Source organism: Branchiostoma floridae, chromosome 1 (assembly GCF_000003815.2).
Source record: "Branchiostoma floridae strain S238N-H82 chromosome 1, Bfl_VNyyK, whole genome shotgun sequence".
Taxonomy (NCBI): domain Eukaryota; kingdom Metazoa; phylum Chordata; class Leptocardii; order Amphioxiformes; family Branchiostomatidae; genus Branchiostoma; species Branchiostoma floridae.
This window is the reverse complement of record NC_049979.1, coordinates 26280746-26297572: the sequence shown is the minus strand read 5'-3', so window position 1 is coordinate 26297572 and position 16827 is coordinate 26280746. Positions and strand designations below refer to the sequence as shown.

General features: G+C 38.2%; 1 protein-coding gene across 2 annotated transcripts; it reads right to left on the bottom strand.

Annotated features, from left to right (window-relative positions):
* Positions 1–8874: 8874 nt before the first annotated feature.
* LOC118424098 (sentrin-specific protease 1-like) lies at positions 8875–12279 on the bottom strand. Of its 2 annotated transcripts, XM_035832594.1 has the most exons (8): positions 11673–12279; positions 11047–11094; positions 10579–10743; positions 10156–10235; positions 9933–9999; positions 9649–9747; positions 9129–9233; positions 8875–8951 (listed from the first exon to the last, which is right to left on the bottom strand). In XM_035832594.1, exons 1-7 carry the CDS (start codon positions 11940–11942, stop codon positions 9171–9173), a joined length of 792 nt encoding a protein of 263 aa, XP_035688487.1. In that variant the 5' UTR covers positions 11943–12279; the 3' UTR covers positions 8875–8951; positions 9129–9170. The 2 variants fall into 2 exon arrangements, with proteins under 2 accessions (XP_035688487.1, XP_035688485.1); XM_035832592.1 differs by having other exon boundaries at positions 8875–9233.
* Positions 12280–16827: the final 4548 nt, after the last annotated feature.

Genomic DNA, 16827 nt, shown 5'->3' with positions numbered 1-16827 from the left:
TAAGCCACTCGTATCTCTCTTCCAGTTGTTCATTTTCGTGCTCTGCCTGTGTACATCTTCTCTTGTAGTTTTTGAGGTCTTTTTGTGCCTGCTTTAGCTTTGTGAAGCACACCTCCATCCTCTCATCTTGATGATCTTCAGCAACAAATTTAATCCCCCTCAGTCTGCGCAGTGAACCTCTCCATGTTGCTACGGCTGCAGAATCCTCAAAAAGATGAGGTTGGCAGCCTAACCGAAAGAAGAAGAAGATAAAAGAATAAAAAATATGCTTTAAAAATCATACAATTATGCATCTATCCTTTTGCAATATCATGGTAAAATAACGGTAAGTATGCCTTTTTTGTCCTCCACATACATAAAATATTCCTCTACAAGAACTTTGTAGAATCACTAGAGTAGAAGAGCAAAATGATTAGCATTATGCCATGTTTGAAATGCGAAACTAGCATAAAAATCTGAATGTACTGTTATGCAGTACTAAGATTTGTATAGACAACAGGCTTATAAACAGGCCTGTAACGTCAAACAGTGATTACACAAATTTAGAAATATATATACATATATATATATATTTATATATATGGTTTAAAGTATCATCTGTATAAAACTGAAAAGAATTTACAGCTGATAGATAATGTATACAGACTGTGGGCGCACGCAATGGTACAGTCCACTCCCACCCCAAAGTGCTGTGACCTGCACCGATATACACCCTCTACATTTCGTCAATCCAAACGCTCATTTTACTTAAAACTACAAAAACTATACAAGAAAATATTCCCCCATGCAGACCCTCCCGCGGAAGTTTCTGCCGAGCGCGGAAGAAGGGGCATTTGCCGGACGTTCCGGAAAATATCTCATCGAGTTTAGCACCTATGTTAAAGCCATTAACAGTGTATTTAGACAACAAAATTCACTTTATTTTGGTGTATAGCATTTGTGTTTTGGTGCCGGTATTTTTGAGGTATCGCCTGAGAAAGTGGCAAGACCAATTGTTTACCCCTGTTTCGGCGGGGTCAGGTCACGTGACTGACCACGGGCGGGCGGGAGCGGGCGGGGCTGTAGAAAAATTCCACAGATGCCTGCGGAATTCCTAGAATTCTTGTGAAACGGTTGCTCACTATAATGTTAGGCGGGGTCCCTGAGACGCCTGCCAAAAAACCTTTGTTCGGGCACTAGGAGACTACGTCTTTACAAGTTCCATCTGCACTTGCAGACAACATTACGTCACAACGATATTATGTGCGTTGAATATTATTGTTAGATTACAGACGCTGTTTAGTATAGTGAAGAATAGATGAAGCGTGATTGTTTAAAGTTGTTTAGTTTTGCTGCCAAGTACAGTTTATGCATATAAAAACACTTTGTTCGGGCACTAGAAACCTACGTCTTTCCAAGTGCTATTCTGCACTTGCAGACATCATTACGTCACAACGATATCATGTGCGTTGAATATTATTATTAGATTACAGACGCTTTTTGTATAGTGAAGAATGAATGAAGCGTGATTGTTCAAAGTTGTTTAGTTTTGCTGCCAAGTACAGTTTATGCATATAAAAACCCTTTGTTTGGGCACTAGAAGCCTACGTCTTTACAAGTGCTATTCTGCATTTGAAGACATCATTACGTCACAACGATATTATGTGCGTTGAATATTATTATCAGATTGCAGACGCTGTTTAGTCTAGTGAAGAATAAATGAAGCGTGATTGTTCAAAGTTGTTCAGTTTGGCGTCAAAATGTAGTTTATGCATATAAAAACCCTTTGTTCGGGCTCTAGAAACCTACGTCTTTAAAAGTTCCATTCTGCACTTGCAGACATCATTACGTCACAACGATATTATGTGCGTTGAATAATATTATTAGTTTACAGATGCTGTTTAGTATAGTGAAGAATAAATGAAGCGTGATTGTTCAAAGTTGTTCAGTTTTGCAGCAAAATGTAGTTTATGCATATAAAAACCCTTTGTTCGGCCTCTAGAAGCCTACGTCTTTCAAGTGCTATTCTGTGCACTTGCAGACATCATTACGTCACAACTGTATTATGTGCGTTGAATATTATTATTAAATTACAGACTCTGTTTAGCAGAGTGAACAATGAACGAAGCGTGATTGATCAAAGTTGTTCAATTTTGCTGAAATTGTAGTTTATGCATATAAAAATCCTTTGTTCCGGCACTAGAAACCTACGTCTTTACAAGTTCCATTCTGCACTTGCAGACATCATTACGTCACAACGATATTATGTGCGTTGAATAATATTATCAGTTTACAGATGCTGTTTAGTATAGTGAAGAATAAATGAAGCGTGATTGTTCAAAGTTGTTCAGTTTTGCAGCAAAATGTAGTTTATGCATATAAAAACCCTTTGTTCGGCCTCTAGAAGCCTACGTCTTTCAAAGTGCTATTCTGCACTTGCAGACATCATTACGTCACAACTGTATTATGTGCGTTGAATATTATTATTAAATTACAGACTCTGTTTAGTAGAGTGAACAATGAACGAAGCGTGATTGATCAAAGTTGTTCAATTTTGCTGAAATTGTAGTTTATGCATATAAAAATCCTTTGTTCGGGCACTAGAAACCTACGTCTTTACAAGTTCTATTCTGCACTTGCAGACATCATTACGTCACAACGATATTATGTGCGTTGAATATTATTATTAGATTACAGACGCTGTTTAGTATAGTGAAGAATGAAAGAAGCGTGATTGTTCAAAGTTGTTTAGTTTTGCTGCCAAGTACAGTTTATGCATATAAAAACACTTTGTTCGAGCACTAGGAACCTTTGTCTTTACAAGTTATTTTCTGCACTTGCAGACATCATTACGTCACAACTGTATTATGTGCGTTGAATATTGTTATTAGATTACATGCGCTGTTTGGTAAAGTGAAGAATGAATGAAGCGTGATTGATCAAAGTTTTTCAGTTTGGCTGCAAGATGTAGTCAATGCATATAAAACCCAAGTTGGGCTCTAGAAACCTACGTCTTTACAAGTTCCATTCTGCACTTGCAGACAACATTTCGTCACAACGATATTATGTGCGTTGAATATTATTATTAGATTACAGACGCTGTTTAGTATAGTGAAGAATGAATGAAGTGTGATTGTTCAAAGTTGTTTAGTTTTGCTGCCAAGTACAGTTTATACATATAAAAACCCTTTGTTCGGGCACTAGGAGACTATGTCTTTACAAGTTCCATTCTGCACATGCAGACAACATTACGTCACAACGATATTATGTGCGTTAAATATTATTGTTAGATTACAGACGCTATTTAGTATAGTGAAGAATAGATGAAGCGTGATTGTTCAAAGTTGTTTAGTTTTGCTGCCAAGTACAGTTTATGCATATAAAAACCCTTCGTTCGTGTCGGGCTCTAGAAACCTACGTCTTTCCAAGTACTATTCTGCACTTGCAGACATCATTACGTCACAACGATATCATGTGCGTTGAATATTATTATTAGATTACAGACGCTGTTTAGTATAGTGAAGAATGAATGAAGTGTGATTGTTCAAAGTTGTTTAGTTTTGCTGCCAAGTACAGTTTATACATATAAAAACCCTTTGTTCGGGCACTAGGAGACTATGTCTTTACAAGTTCCATTCTGCACATGCAGACAACATTACGTCACAACGATATTATGTGCGTTAAATATTATTGTTAGATTACAGACGCTATTTAGTATAGTGAAGAATAGATGAAGCGTGATTGTTCAAAGTTGTTTAGTTTTGCTGCCAAGTACAGTTTATGCATATAAAAACCCTTCGTTCGTGTCGGGCTCTAGAAACCTACGTCTTTCCAAGTACTATTCTGCACTTGCAGACATCATTACGTCACAACGATATCATGTGCGTTGAATATTATTATTAGATTACACACGCTGTTTGGTAAAGTGAAGAATTAATGAAGCGTGAATGACCAAGTTGTTCAGTTTTGCAGCAAAATGTAGTTTATGCATATAAAAACCCTTTGTTCGGGCACTAGAAGACTATGTCTTTACAAGTTCTATTCTGCATTTGCAGACATCATTACGTCACAACGATATTATGTGCGTTGAATGTTATTATTAGTTTACAGATGCTGTTTAGTATAGTGAATTCGAAGAATGAACGAAGCGTGATTGTTCAAAGTTTTTCAGTTTGGCGTCAAAATGTAGTTTATGCATATAAAAACCCTTTGTTTGGGCACTAGAAACCGATGTCTTTACAAGTTCTATTCTGCACTTGCAGACAACATTACGTCACAATGATAGTATGTGCGTTGAATATTGTTATTAGATTACATACGCTGTTTGGTAAAGTGAAGAATGAATGAAGCGTGATTGTTCAAAGTTTTTCAGTTTTGCTGCAAAATGTAGTTTATGCATATAAAAACCCTTTGTTTGGGCTCTAGAAACCTACTTCTTTACAAGGTCTATTCTGAACTTGCAGACAACATTACGTCACAACGATATTATATGCGTTGAATATAATTATTAGATTACAGACGATGTTTAGTATAGTGAAGAATGAATGAAGCGTGATTGTTCAAAGTTTTTCAGTTTTGCAGAAAAATGTAGTTTATGCATATAAAAACCCTTTGTTCGGCCTCTAGAAGACTATGTCTTTACAAGTTCTATTCTGCTCTTGCAGACATCATTACGTCACAACGATATTATGTGCGTTGAATATTATTATTAGTTTACAGATGCTGTTTAGTATAGTGAAGAATGAACGAAGGTGATTGTTCAAAGTTTTTCAGTTTGGCTGCAAATTGTAGTTTATGCGTATAAAAAGCCTTTGTTTGGGCACTAGAAACCTACGTCTTTTCAAGTTTTATTCTGCTCTTGCGGAAACATCGTACACATTAATTGGACACTTTCTTTAACATGTTTGTGTCGTTAGGTGAAGGTGATGTTGCGGGACGGCCGATATTTTTGTGGATATAGTGGGCATTCGCTAAAAAGACGTTTTGTGCTGGGCGTTCGCTAAAAACATCGAAAATTGTCAACTTTGAATTATGTCAGTTAGGGTCGATGGATTGACTTGAAACTCAGGATTAATGAACGGGAGCACAACGTGGACATATTCCAAGCAAAAAAAATGAGATTCGTGCAGCGCGGACTTCTCAAGAGTGGGCGTTTGTGGCCATTCGCTAAAATGACCCTTCCATGTTTTTTTCTGTTGCGTAGAGAATTTGCCACTGACATACTGTGGATGATCCTTTCAGCAATGCAAAGTTTTCTACTGTTGACAGGACTATCCTATGAACAGTACAAAGTTTTCTACTGTTGACAGGACGATCCTCTGAACAGTACAAAGTTTTCTACTGTTGACAAGACGATCCTGTCTACAGTGTAAAGTTTGCTACAGACAGTCAATAGCCTCACAGGCTAAAATTTTTTTATTTTCAAAAAATTAATGCGCGCGGTGATGTCATCCATAAAATTTACTTGCTTTGGTCTAAATGCATATTGATTGCTAGGATACAGGCAGTTTCAACATTTGCAGCCATCTTTATTCCTTTGAATTTGGGGAAATTAATCAAATTCATATTTTTTTCTAACTGGTATCTGAATTGCCTGCTATGCTCAGTGTAGCGGCGAATCGGCGACTCAACCGGCCGCCGGCTGTAATATAGCGGTTTGTGACCCCAGGTTGCTCTTCTCGATACTTACACAGAAGCAAGATTCAAAGTCAAACGCGTCCTCCATGCGCATAAAAATGTATCACGACCCAAAATACCTTTAATGGGGATTGATGACATCTCAACCGTTGGTGGCGTAACGTTAGGCAAACCCGGAAGTAGACCGGATGTGGCGATATCGGTAGCATGGAAACCCCCATGCAGTGCGAAATCTACGCCAAAATTAGGCATAAGGAAGCATCTTGAAGGTCAACTTTGACGCGGCGAAAATCATATCTGGATACAATTTGACACTTCGATTGAAGTCCACGAGGTTCTCTGACTCGTTGAGAGTACGAGGATACATTTAGTAGCCCCATTTGACCAATTGTGTGTTTACTGATGACGTCTGAAAAAAAGCATCCTAATGCCTCATTCGGGCTGTTGACACCTCGTTCGAGACTACGTTTACCGAAGAAATAGATGTAAAAAAGGACAACAACAACAGTTCTGCCGCCTCCCTTTACAGGTAAATACGTTCTCTTCATACTCAACAAGTGCTTATTTGTTCAATGGACCCGGAATACTGTATTTTGTAGCCAGATTATGTCGCCCTTTTTCACGTCGCCTCCACGACTTTTTACCCCGCCAAAGAAGCTACAGCAACGTGGTCAAAAATATAATTTGTGTAAAGCCTGGTACCAAGTAGGTTGAAAGAGGGCTGAGGCAAGGCATGGCCATTATGGCTGTCAAGTAAATATATTTTAGCAATGGAAACCTGTCAGTAATATTAGGTTTTTGGTACTATGTTTTTTTTAAAGTGATTTTAGTGAAAATTTTGTTGATTGGTAAAGATGGCGGGGCGGGCCGTGAACATGCGGCATGATTTAGCTCCGGTCATCAAACTTTTAAGGTAAAGACACGGTATAGCTGTGTTTTTTTAGGAAGTCTACTAGGTATCCTTCTTATCTGTGGTTGTATCATTTCACATTTAATATTTTACGATGAATAATTCAAGAGTTTCTCGGGCCATATTCTCGATAAGTTCGCTCGTCAACCTGCACGCAAGGCGTCAAACTTTTGTATTTTTTCAGATTATCGTTATCTATTAAGGCTTACCAGCATAGACACATACTCTGACTTTTCAGTTATTTGTAACAAGGGTTAGTCCATAACAAGTTGTATATAATATATAATATATATATATATGATTTTAATACTCTGTTGACGGGGGTTACCCTCCAGTAACAGAGTAATGAATATATTATATATAATTTACATAAAGAAATTTTTATCTAATCCACAGCTGGACCTGGATGACCTGTATATTGCAGACATGATGATATATTGACAGACAACATGTTGCCAGACCTTGCCAGGAACCACACTGTCAGCAGGTCAGTGGACCTTGTATAGTATTTTAACAGGGCTCGAAATTTATTCGGGGGATTAGGTGCACAATAATAAAACTTAGTCACAAGCTATCATATTCTTAAACAATGACCGTGACTGACATTTTTATTATCTTTCTAACACTTAGATGTCAAGAATATGATGTATACTAGTATGCTTTGATATCTTTTCCTACATAAACCTTAGGAAATAATTGGGTGCACAGCTCCAATTTTGGGTATTTAGAGCCCTGTTTAACATAGCTCCTTGCTCTCAGATAGTATATTGTACAGAACCATTTCATATTATACTCTGTAGGAGGGGTAAGATGTTGACTCCCAGGTTCTTTGGGAAGACGGCTACGAGTGTTATAAACTAGAAGAAATAAGCCACACAGATGCAATGCATTTTCCATGCACACAGAAGGTTCGCTCTCAGACCTTTGCTTGCCTCGTACTCAACTGTCCTTACGAGCAAACTCCCTTCACTTTATTCAACAAGTGGTCCCACCTTGTTTAGATCTGTTATGGCTGCCTGTGTATATGTACCTAGTGACTCTCTGGGCCTTTACAATGTACCTATGAATTGTTAACCTAGTATAAAATAGTAAAACGTTGTTACAGTACCCAAAGAGATTGATGTACCTAAACCTGTACATAAACAAATTAATGTTATATCACTAGTGACATCATTTTCTTAACTAAAGGTAAATCACATGTCCCTGATGGCTTCTTTGATAACCTTACAGTTGTAAATGATGAAAACTAGCCAAAAACAGACTTATTTTGATGTTCACATCCTCTAGTCTCCAAGTAGACGTGAAAGCTGGACAAAAAAAGAAAAGAATTTGGCCAAAGTTGTCATGGGATTTCAGTCAGTTGTTTGTGGCAAGGCGGGTGACTGGTACAGTGGTATACTATAGATCTTGATACAAAGTTGACAATTTCATTTTGAAAGACAGTGTGCTTGGTTTTTGGAAAAACTTGTCGAGTCCAGACGGCAGAAATGCCAAAATCTGGCAGGAAAACTTGTTTAATCTGAAAAGAGGGTTCAAACGCAGCTAAAAAGTCTCGGGTCGGCAGGTTTATCTGGGGTCGGTTGGGAACACAACATTTTAATGTTATCAATTTACTGATAACTGCCGACACCCCTGAATTTACCTTTAACTGTTACCGTCCCAGATGAAAGGTGGAATTAAGCATTGGTAAGATGATGATTCAAGCGAACGATTGATTGATTGATTATTAGGTAGGTACCCAGTGCAGGTCCTCTTTTCAGATCTGGACAGGTTTGGACATGTACGTAAACCATTTTAAATGTACTTGAATTTTTAGTTGGTTACACAGCTCTAATGATTATACCTGCTCAGGTACAGCATAGCAGCTAATATGTAAACTTTGTATAAGATAGCACAGAATGACCAAATACAGAGTAATCAAATCAGCTTGGCATTTGTTAGTCATAACTTATAACTTACTCAAAAGGAAGAAGTACTAAGAAGAAACATAGTGTTCACTATATTAACTATACTGGGCTTACAATATGGTAAATGTGATATCTGATTTGTTTTCAGAATCTGATGTGCTGCTCCGTGGCTGCAAATTCCACACAGGAGGAACTTGAAATAATAGTACACCTCTCCTGTGAACTGACAAGAAGTTGTCATCTGATCTGGAATGAGATGAAGAATGAAGCCTAAGGCACTACATCTCTCATACATGGATTCCAGACTGGCTGAAGTAGGTACCCAAATATTTATGATATTACTATTACATGTATACAATTTCACAGTTTCTTTTTATAAATTGATTGACACAGTGTGCTAGTTTTTGTGCTTGAAAGCATGGGGAACGGATTATCATACACTAAGCAAAATCTAAATAGAACATACACTTCATGGTCACAAAAAATGGAGCTGTAGTGACAAGCAAAAAACATGCTTCTGCCAAACGTGTCCCTTTCCAGGCAACGGATTCTTGTGAATCAAGGAATTCTTATAAGTCTTGAAGACTAATAGATCAATCATGGACTTCTTCTGAGTCTCCAACAGTCCAAGATAGGCACTTAGACTTGGCATCTCGTAGAAATTAATGTTTTGGTTTGGAATCTTGGAAGTCTTGTTACGAGTTCTAAAGTTGAAATATCTATCTAAACAAATAACTCTACAAAAGCATCTTGTGTGTGATCTCCCATTCCATCTCCTTTCTGAACCTTGGCATGTCATCCTGGAATAGGAAAAAAAAGTTACTGTTAAAGGTTGCATTGGCAAAATCATTTCCTGTTTTATATGTAGTGCATCTAAGGCACAGGACAAGTCACTGCCACAGTTATGTACTAACTAGTGTAACAACTTTTTCTGTTGCACAACTCACCTATCCCTTAGATGCAATATAGGTGCTATATATATACATTGCAGTGTCAAGTGATTTATTCTGGTAGGTCCAGTTTGCTGCTGTGGTGAGATGTTTACTTCTCAGCTGATAGAATGTGGCTCTAATTTTTCTAATCATCAATGATGTAACATACTTCGATTGGATTAGTGAAAACTATCAAACTTCACAATGTGTATTTTACTTTATTGTGGTATTATCAATCAAGATAATTGCTTATTATCGAAACCAAAGCATCATTGATATTTACCTGTGTGAAGTTCATGATGCCATCCTGACTGCAGGTGTACTGGGCATATTTGCAGTAAAACACACCACAGTCGTAACTGTTCAGCTGCCTTGGGATCTCCTGCATGGGTGGCAATATTGAGCCCAAAGAAATCTTAGTATTGGCCATGGTTACCTAATCATCATATATCAAACTTTAAACAGATGCAGTATGATGTTTGACTTTGCTGAAATGGCAGGGCAGAAAAACTATGATGATTCCTAACCTTGCCCTTCTGTATAAGCCCCAACAAAAATCACTCCTACCTTGGGATACTCCACTGCCCATGCACTGGGCATTCCCTTCCTTTTACTGCATTCCTGGAGGTAGCACCTGAACAAAGAGTTATGTAGACTTAGTGCCTTCAATCATTTTAAGGGCTATATCAAACCTGTACCAACAACAAAAGGACACCGCCCACATACTCCAACTAGTAAATTCTACACAACGAATTGTTGAAATACAGATTCAGAAGTGTTGTTCCCTTACCGAATGGCCTTGACCCCCTTGTCATTCCTTCCACCCATGGAGTCGAAATACCTCAAACACATGTATCCTGTATCAACCACCTGTATAAAACAAATGAACAACAATAATGATAGCTAACATTAGTATTTGTTTATTATTGTCTGTTGTTACATGTATGTATGTTTCTGTCATGTGCTTGCAGTTATTTGGGCATGAGGTTGCAAATAAACTTGCAATAAAACCCTTCTTTTCCACAAGTGACACATCATCTGTCACATGCACATACTTGTTGACGTGCCCCATGTTGCTCTGAAAGCAATATGGTCTACAAAGAGCAGTAATAATCACAGTCTAGTCTGTCATGTATTACATTTATTTATTTATAATCATGAAGTGTTTCGAAATTTGTAAAAGATTAGCTGCTTTAAAAATCATGTAACTTACAGCCAGACACCAATGGTTTCCCTGATGATGTACTGGAATCAAGGCTAGGTCAACTGAGGATAGGTCAATGTCTCTTGACCATTGCATGACAATTTCAGACATATAGCCATGCTTCATTAGCATTGTGTAGAAGTAGGTGTCAAATGACGCAAGTTTCATGGGACCCTGTGGAGAATATACACCATGATACATTAGTGAAGAAAGTTGAAACATGCACCATGTTTTATATCTTGAGAAACAGTCATGAAACAAGCCCCAGTTCTATGGAAGAGCATAATGACAGAACAGAACTCAAACCAAGTGTTCCTTAAGTTTGTGTATACAGAAACACCCTGCTGTAGTATTGCAGTGATAGAAGCAGACTGTTGTTAATTGCTAGTCACTGTATGAATATTATTGATTCCTTAAAAGCACAGTCAAGAATTTCACAGACAAAGCTGTACGACATGCACCAGGTTGTCAACCCACCTGTTGGTTGCCTCTGTGTACGACCATCTTCAAGTAGAAGTTGATTATCTGCAAAATGTAATAGAAACTGGCATTACAAATAATGTCTTAACATACTGCACCGTCAAAACCTTCATTGGATACATTTGAGAGTAGATCAAATTACTTAATTATCGGCCTGGAAGTGGAACCCTGACCCCACATAACTAGATCCTAGCTATAGACGCACGTAGATTTGCACGTAAAAATATTCTGGACTTGCAATCTTGCATGTTGAAAATACCTGGCCTATAGTAAAATACTGAGGAATAAGACACCCTACTCTTAGACAAATCGACATATGGACGTCTTCCATTTTCCTTCCTTGTTTTTGCCGGTGACTTCCTCCTGTAGCTTCCCTAGATGTAATCAAAATTCGCTTATAGACTAGTTGTATTTTGCATGTTAATTTCTCAAATTGCACGTAAAATTTTTGCCAACTTGCAATTTCGCATGTAGCAAAAAAAAGAAGTATTTTGACCCATGTAATTTAAAACTCTATTCCTTCTCAGTCTCCTTAAATCCGGCATGTAGTGTGAGAGAGTAGATAATTATACAAGATCTACCATCCACACATTTAAGAAATCTTTGGCAACAAGGGTACTTACTCGATCGTTTACCCAGTTCTGGCATTGTAAGGATTGCATGTCCTGGTAAGTTATATTGTAGCCAAAGCCGTTCACCAGGATATTATGAGCAGAGGGTCCTCCCCTTCTGGTTGTTGGAGTGTTCGGCTCTGGTTCACACTTGATGGTATTGATGTCTTGATCAACCGTGACTTTGACTTGGAAGTTTGACCTCATGATTTCCGCATGCAGGCCAACCCTCTTCGTATATGGGTGCTTTCTCGACCCCCTCCTCACTGGTAATTCAGCCATTTTGGCCTCTTCTGGTGGGGAAAAGGGTATGTCCTCGGGACGAACAGAGGTCTTGTCCTTTGGAAGCACCCGATTCTATCATTATTATCATAAAGGTTTGTTAATCATGGGGCATGATTTGCGAATACGTTCGGTTGATCAGTGCCTTCCCATGGACTGAGGCCGTCTGATTAGCGAAGAGTTCGCGCTGGGGGTAATCAGGAGTCGGGGTCAACAACCCGTGATGCTGACCCAACATGGCGGCGCCCACAGATCGGACAGAAGGTGTGGGGCGGTCGGCGATATGAGCCTGGAAACTCCTTTCCAAGCATATTCATTCCACGTAACACGTTCAACAGGTAGGTCTTATAATCCTGGCTCCGGTTTTCTCTTTGATAACCAACAATGAAGTATGGAAAAATCATGGTTTGAAAACCCGAAGGTGAAGTAGCAGCCATATAATTTTGTTGTACGGGGAAAAATCATTTTTGTAAGCCCTGAGCGGTTTATCATATGACGTTGTGGTCACTATATACCCAACTTACCTTGCCTACTACTACTACTAGTATCTTAGGTGGTAAAACTAGTCTGCGAATAGTGACACAACCGCCTAGCCTGGTAACTATACCATCGGGAGCTGGTCGCTATCTCTACGGGCTGAGAGAGTGGCCCGTCCGCCCAGTTCACCAGCGCACGCCAGGGAACTTTTACGGGGTTAGGTTATTTACAACGCAAAAGCCCAGGTAAACCCCTCTGGTAACGAAGTCTCATAGGACTTCTAATCAGAAGCAGGCCGACTGGGCCGTCAAACACCCCTTATATTATAATTATAACGAAGCCGACCAGAGAATGGTAACCTGACCTGTTACTGGAAGCATTATATTGTAACTTAATGTAAGTTATAAATTAAGTTTAGAGAGTTCCTCAGGCCAGGTATGAATGGCTGGATAAAGGGATATAATCCATTGAGATACAAACAATTTCTATAATTCATGTAACAGTGAGATTCAAACGCCATTAACTAACCAGTCCAATGGGTCCAAACCTTTTGGCCTAGCGGTTATGGTGCTTGGTTCGTTAGTTGGTTGGCCTGGGTTCATTATTCCTGCAGTGAGCCAGGAGACTGTTTCTACTCGCATCATCACGTGATGGTGTGTGTGCAAAATAAATTTTGGATAACAAATAATGTCTTCTTCTTCCTTTGAGTGCCATACCTGATTAGGTTGAGGGCTCAGGCACTGGGGTGAGGGTGGGGTAATTTTCTAGGTGTATAGTGTAGATGCAGGTGGTTTGTGGGGCTGGTTGGTGGCTGGTGGCTTTTGGCTCCTCAGTGGGTAGGGGCTCCACTCCCTGACCGCCACTCTGCTGTGTGGTGGCAAGAACCCGTAGCCTTTGGTTGAAGTAAATTACTGGTATGGAGGGCATTCTTATATGCCTCCCAGTTTTTGGCTTGGACTATATATTCCTGGAGGGCATTCCAATCGCGTGATGTTTGATGTAAAAAGAATATCGGTGGTAATCAGTTCTTGATGAAGGAATCCAAAAGGCCAGGCTGTTATCTGTGTTCAACCTAAAGCATCTAATTACATTTACATTACACAAAAGAGTTGACTGTTTCTTTAAGTAGCTCACTAAGGGTGGGTACCGGTTTTTCTTAATGTTAATGGACCGGTCCAGAAAAAAACGAACCTGACAAAAAATTGGTGGACCGGTTGTTGGACCTATTGGAAAAGGAACAGGCATTCACACGTTTTGGGGCCTACCATTCAATGAAAATAACAAGAGCGAAGTAGAGTAGAGCCTATAGTCAGTTTTACAGTCAGTCGTACAGAGACAGTTAGCCTTGTAGGATTTTAAAAAGCCAGTGGGAATCAAACATTCCACAAAACAGATTTCTTTGTAGTGAAATGGACCGTTGTTTTGAGTATTGTCCATTCACAAGTTTCGACATACTGAATCAGGTCCAGGTTCAGGTCCGGACCAGGACCTGATCCTCTGGACCTGAACCGGACCTCGGTACCCACCCCTATAGCTCATGATCACTATATAGCTAATATTGCCATGTGGAAAAGTGCATTCAAACCAGTCAATATATCAAAAGCTAACTTTGTTTGAGATTAGGAAGGTTAACCTAGGATGATGCAGTGAACATCACAGACATCCTTTGATTGTGGTGTTATATATATATATTATATACTTGCTTATAACCTCCTCGCTTGCATATACGATACAGGAAGCAAAATATGCCCTCCTAGATTCAATAAGTGATGAAATCATGAAACACAGATGAGCTACTTGCATAATATTGATGTTTAAACGTTAATTGTATTGTCTGCTTAATCCTTGAGCAAATCTGTGACTGTTATTATGATAGTTTACTTCAAATGCTAAGTTTGTTGAAATGATAATTGATAGGAATCCTGTTCTCACTTAAACAATATACAAAATGCTGTTGCCAGGATTTATGACTTCGATATGGAGACAGTTATAGGCAACACCAAGTTGCTTTCTTCATTGTCCACATCACCTATTGTGTTTTATGATTCACCACATCTCTATTATTGATGGCTTGGAATTTGTAGCCATGGGGAAAAAAAATTTATAGCCATGGGGGAAAAAAATTTATAGCCATGGGGAAAAAAAGGCCACTGATATGAAGTATTGAGATATCAGCCAAAAATGTGACATTTCACTTCCCAGGATTTTTAATGAATGAACGAATGAAGACCTTTATTGTACAGTTTTGCCCAACCGAGCTAGGTACAGGTCACAAGTCAAAACATGTATGTATATATGTATGTATATATGTATATAAATATATATATATATATATAAATATATAAAAAATATATACATATATTTACGTATAAAAGTATCACAAATCTAGTCTAACACAGAAGTTCTAATACTAATAGTTTGGCAGGTAATACATACATACATACATACATACATGCATATATATATATATATATATATATATAGATATATAGATATATAAAAAATATATACATATATTTACGTATAAAAGTATCACAAATCTAGTCTAACACAGAAGTTCTAATACTAATAGTTTGGCAGGTAATACATACATACATACATACATACATGCATATATATATATATATATATATATATATATATAAATATATAAAAAATATATACATATATTTACGTATAAAAGTATCACAAATCTAGTCTAACACAGAAGTTCTAATACTAATAGTTTGGCAGGTAAAGCCAAATTGGCTGAGGCCCTGACAGATGATGTCACTCAGATGGCACCAAGGAGGGTTTTTTTTTAACCTCCTTGGCTCACTCATTGCTTTCGTACACTGTGTAAGGTGGTTTCTACCTGTCACCCAAATCAGGCAATTTCAAACCTAAAATCGCTATATAATGAGAACAAGCCAGAAACTCCATTGGAGGTATGCTTATTGTCTAACTCAGTTGTGATATTCATGTCAGTTCCCCATGCCCACACCCTTGAAACTCCTTTCTTCCCCTATACAACAAATGTATCAGTTATTCTTGCTACATGTGTATATACCAGATAGAAATTTTTTGCCGTACCTCGTAATTTTTACCGTACGCCCTGGAAATACTGACTGTATTCAATAATTCTTAACGTTCCCGCTAGAAATTCTTGCTGTACCTGTTCTCCATCCACAGGTGTAGCACAGTGGTATCTGTTATGGTATGATTTATCAGGCATGACAAGACATACTAGGAATGTGTACGGGTGCTCGGCAGTGAAATCAGTACCATCTTTGTTTTGAAAGCCTCTCCATGTCATGTTCTCTGCATAAGATACCTGAAACCTTTAGTTTACTCTGTTTTGATATTCAATTGTCTCTGTTATGCTGTTCAGGTCTGGACTTGTACCTAAACCTCTGTAACTGATTACTGTACCAGTACCTGATGGTACATCTACATGTAGTTACACATCCCTAGCTAGTTTATTCAAATACCCTTGTGATAAATGACTCCCCCACTACCAACTGACTGGTCACTAATTTCCATAGTCTATGCAGGGACATTAACTTTTGACACTGTTTCACAGCTGAAACTCAACTTTGCAGAAAAACGTGGAAAGCCAGAGTTAGGGTCAATATGATTATTATGATAAATCATAAGATAATCCCTGGGCTCGAAATACTGGGTATGTATACATGCACTCAGGCTACATGTCTGTTGATTTGATTATATGGATGACATCCGAATTCGATGCATCAACTTTCAGCTGTCCAAAGTAGCTGAGAAATTAGCAAACTGTTGTAAATTGCAAAATATTATGAAACAGATACTTATGTAGTACAATAACAAAGTCCGTTCCATTACTTGATTAAGTCAAAGAAGGTGTTTAGGAACAAATATGAAAAATATGTTGTATGAAATGAATATATTGTTGAATGTTGTTGAATGAAATGAATATATACCATACTTTGGTTTCAGAATTATACCATACAGTACTTAAGTTTAGTCTGGTATCCTTTCTGACCACTTCAATCTCACAATAAAGGCATTTTTGTGAAAGGTTTTTGATTGGCGCACTGAATTTTTTGCGCTTTGTGTGTTTCACCCCAAATATATACGAAGAAATAGATTCTGAAGTTCTTTTGACTGATACCATTTTTTTTAACTGCTCATGTACTACGTATGTCCTTTTACCGGGCCCTTTTACCTACCTACCTACCTAGTCCCTTGACCTCCAAGTCCTTTTAGGTAGGATTTTACAAACTTGTACATGCATATACATGTAGGTGGCATATCACTATCAGTACGAGTTAGGTGGATCTAAATCTGCTGAGGTAGACGATTGCAGTCCCAAAGGATTTCATATGTTCATGTTCATCCTAAATCATGGTTTAATAATACTAGTCAGCACCACCTTATGGTGAGAAGTAAA

Bases quoted from the DNA above. Each gene is read 5' to 3' on its own strand.
- LOC118424098 (XM_035832592.1), bottom strand. From the start codon at position 11,942: ATGGCTGAATTACCAGTGAGGAGGGGGTCGAGAAAGCACCCATATACG. The intron at 11,095-11,672 runs GTAAGTACCCTT...TACATTTTGCAG, and splicing joins AGAACTGGGTAAACGATCGA to ATAATCAACTTCTACTTGAA. The intron at 9,748-9,932 runs GTAGGAGTGATT...CCACCCATGCAG, and splicing joins GGGCAGTGGAGTATCCCAAG to GAGATCCCAAGGCAGCTGAA.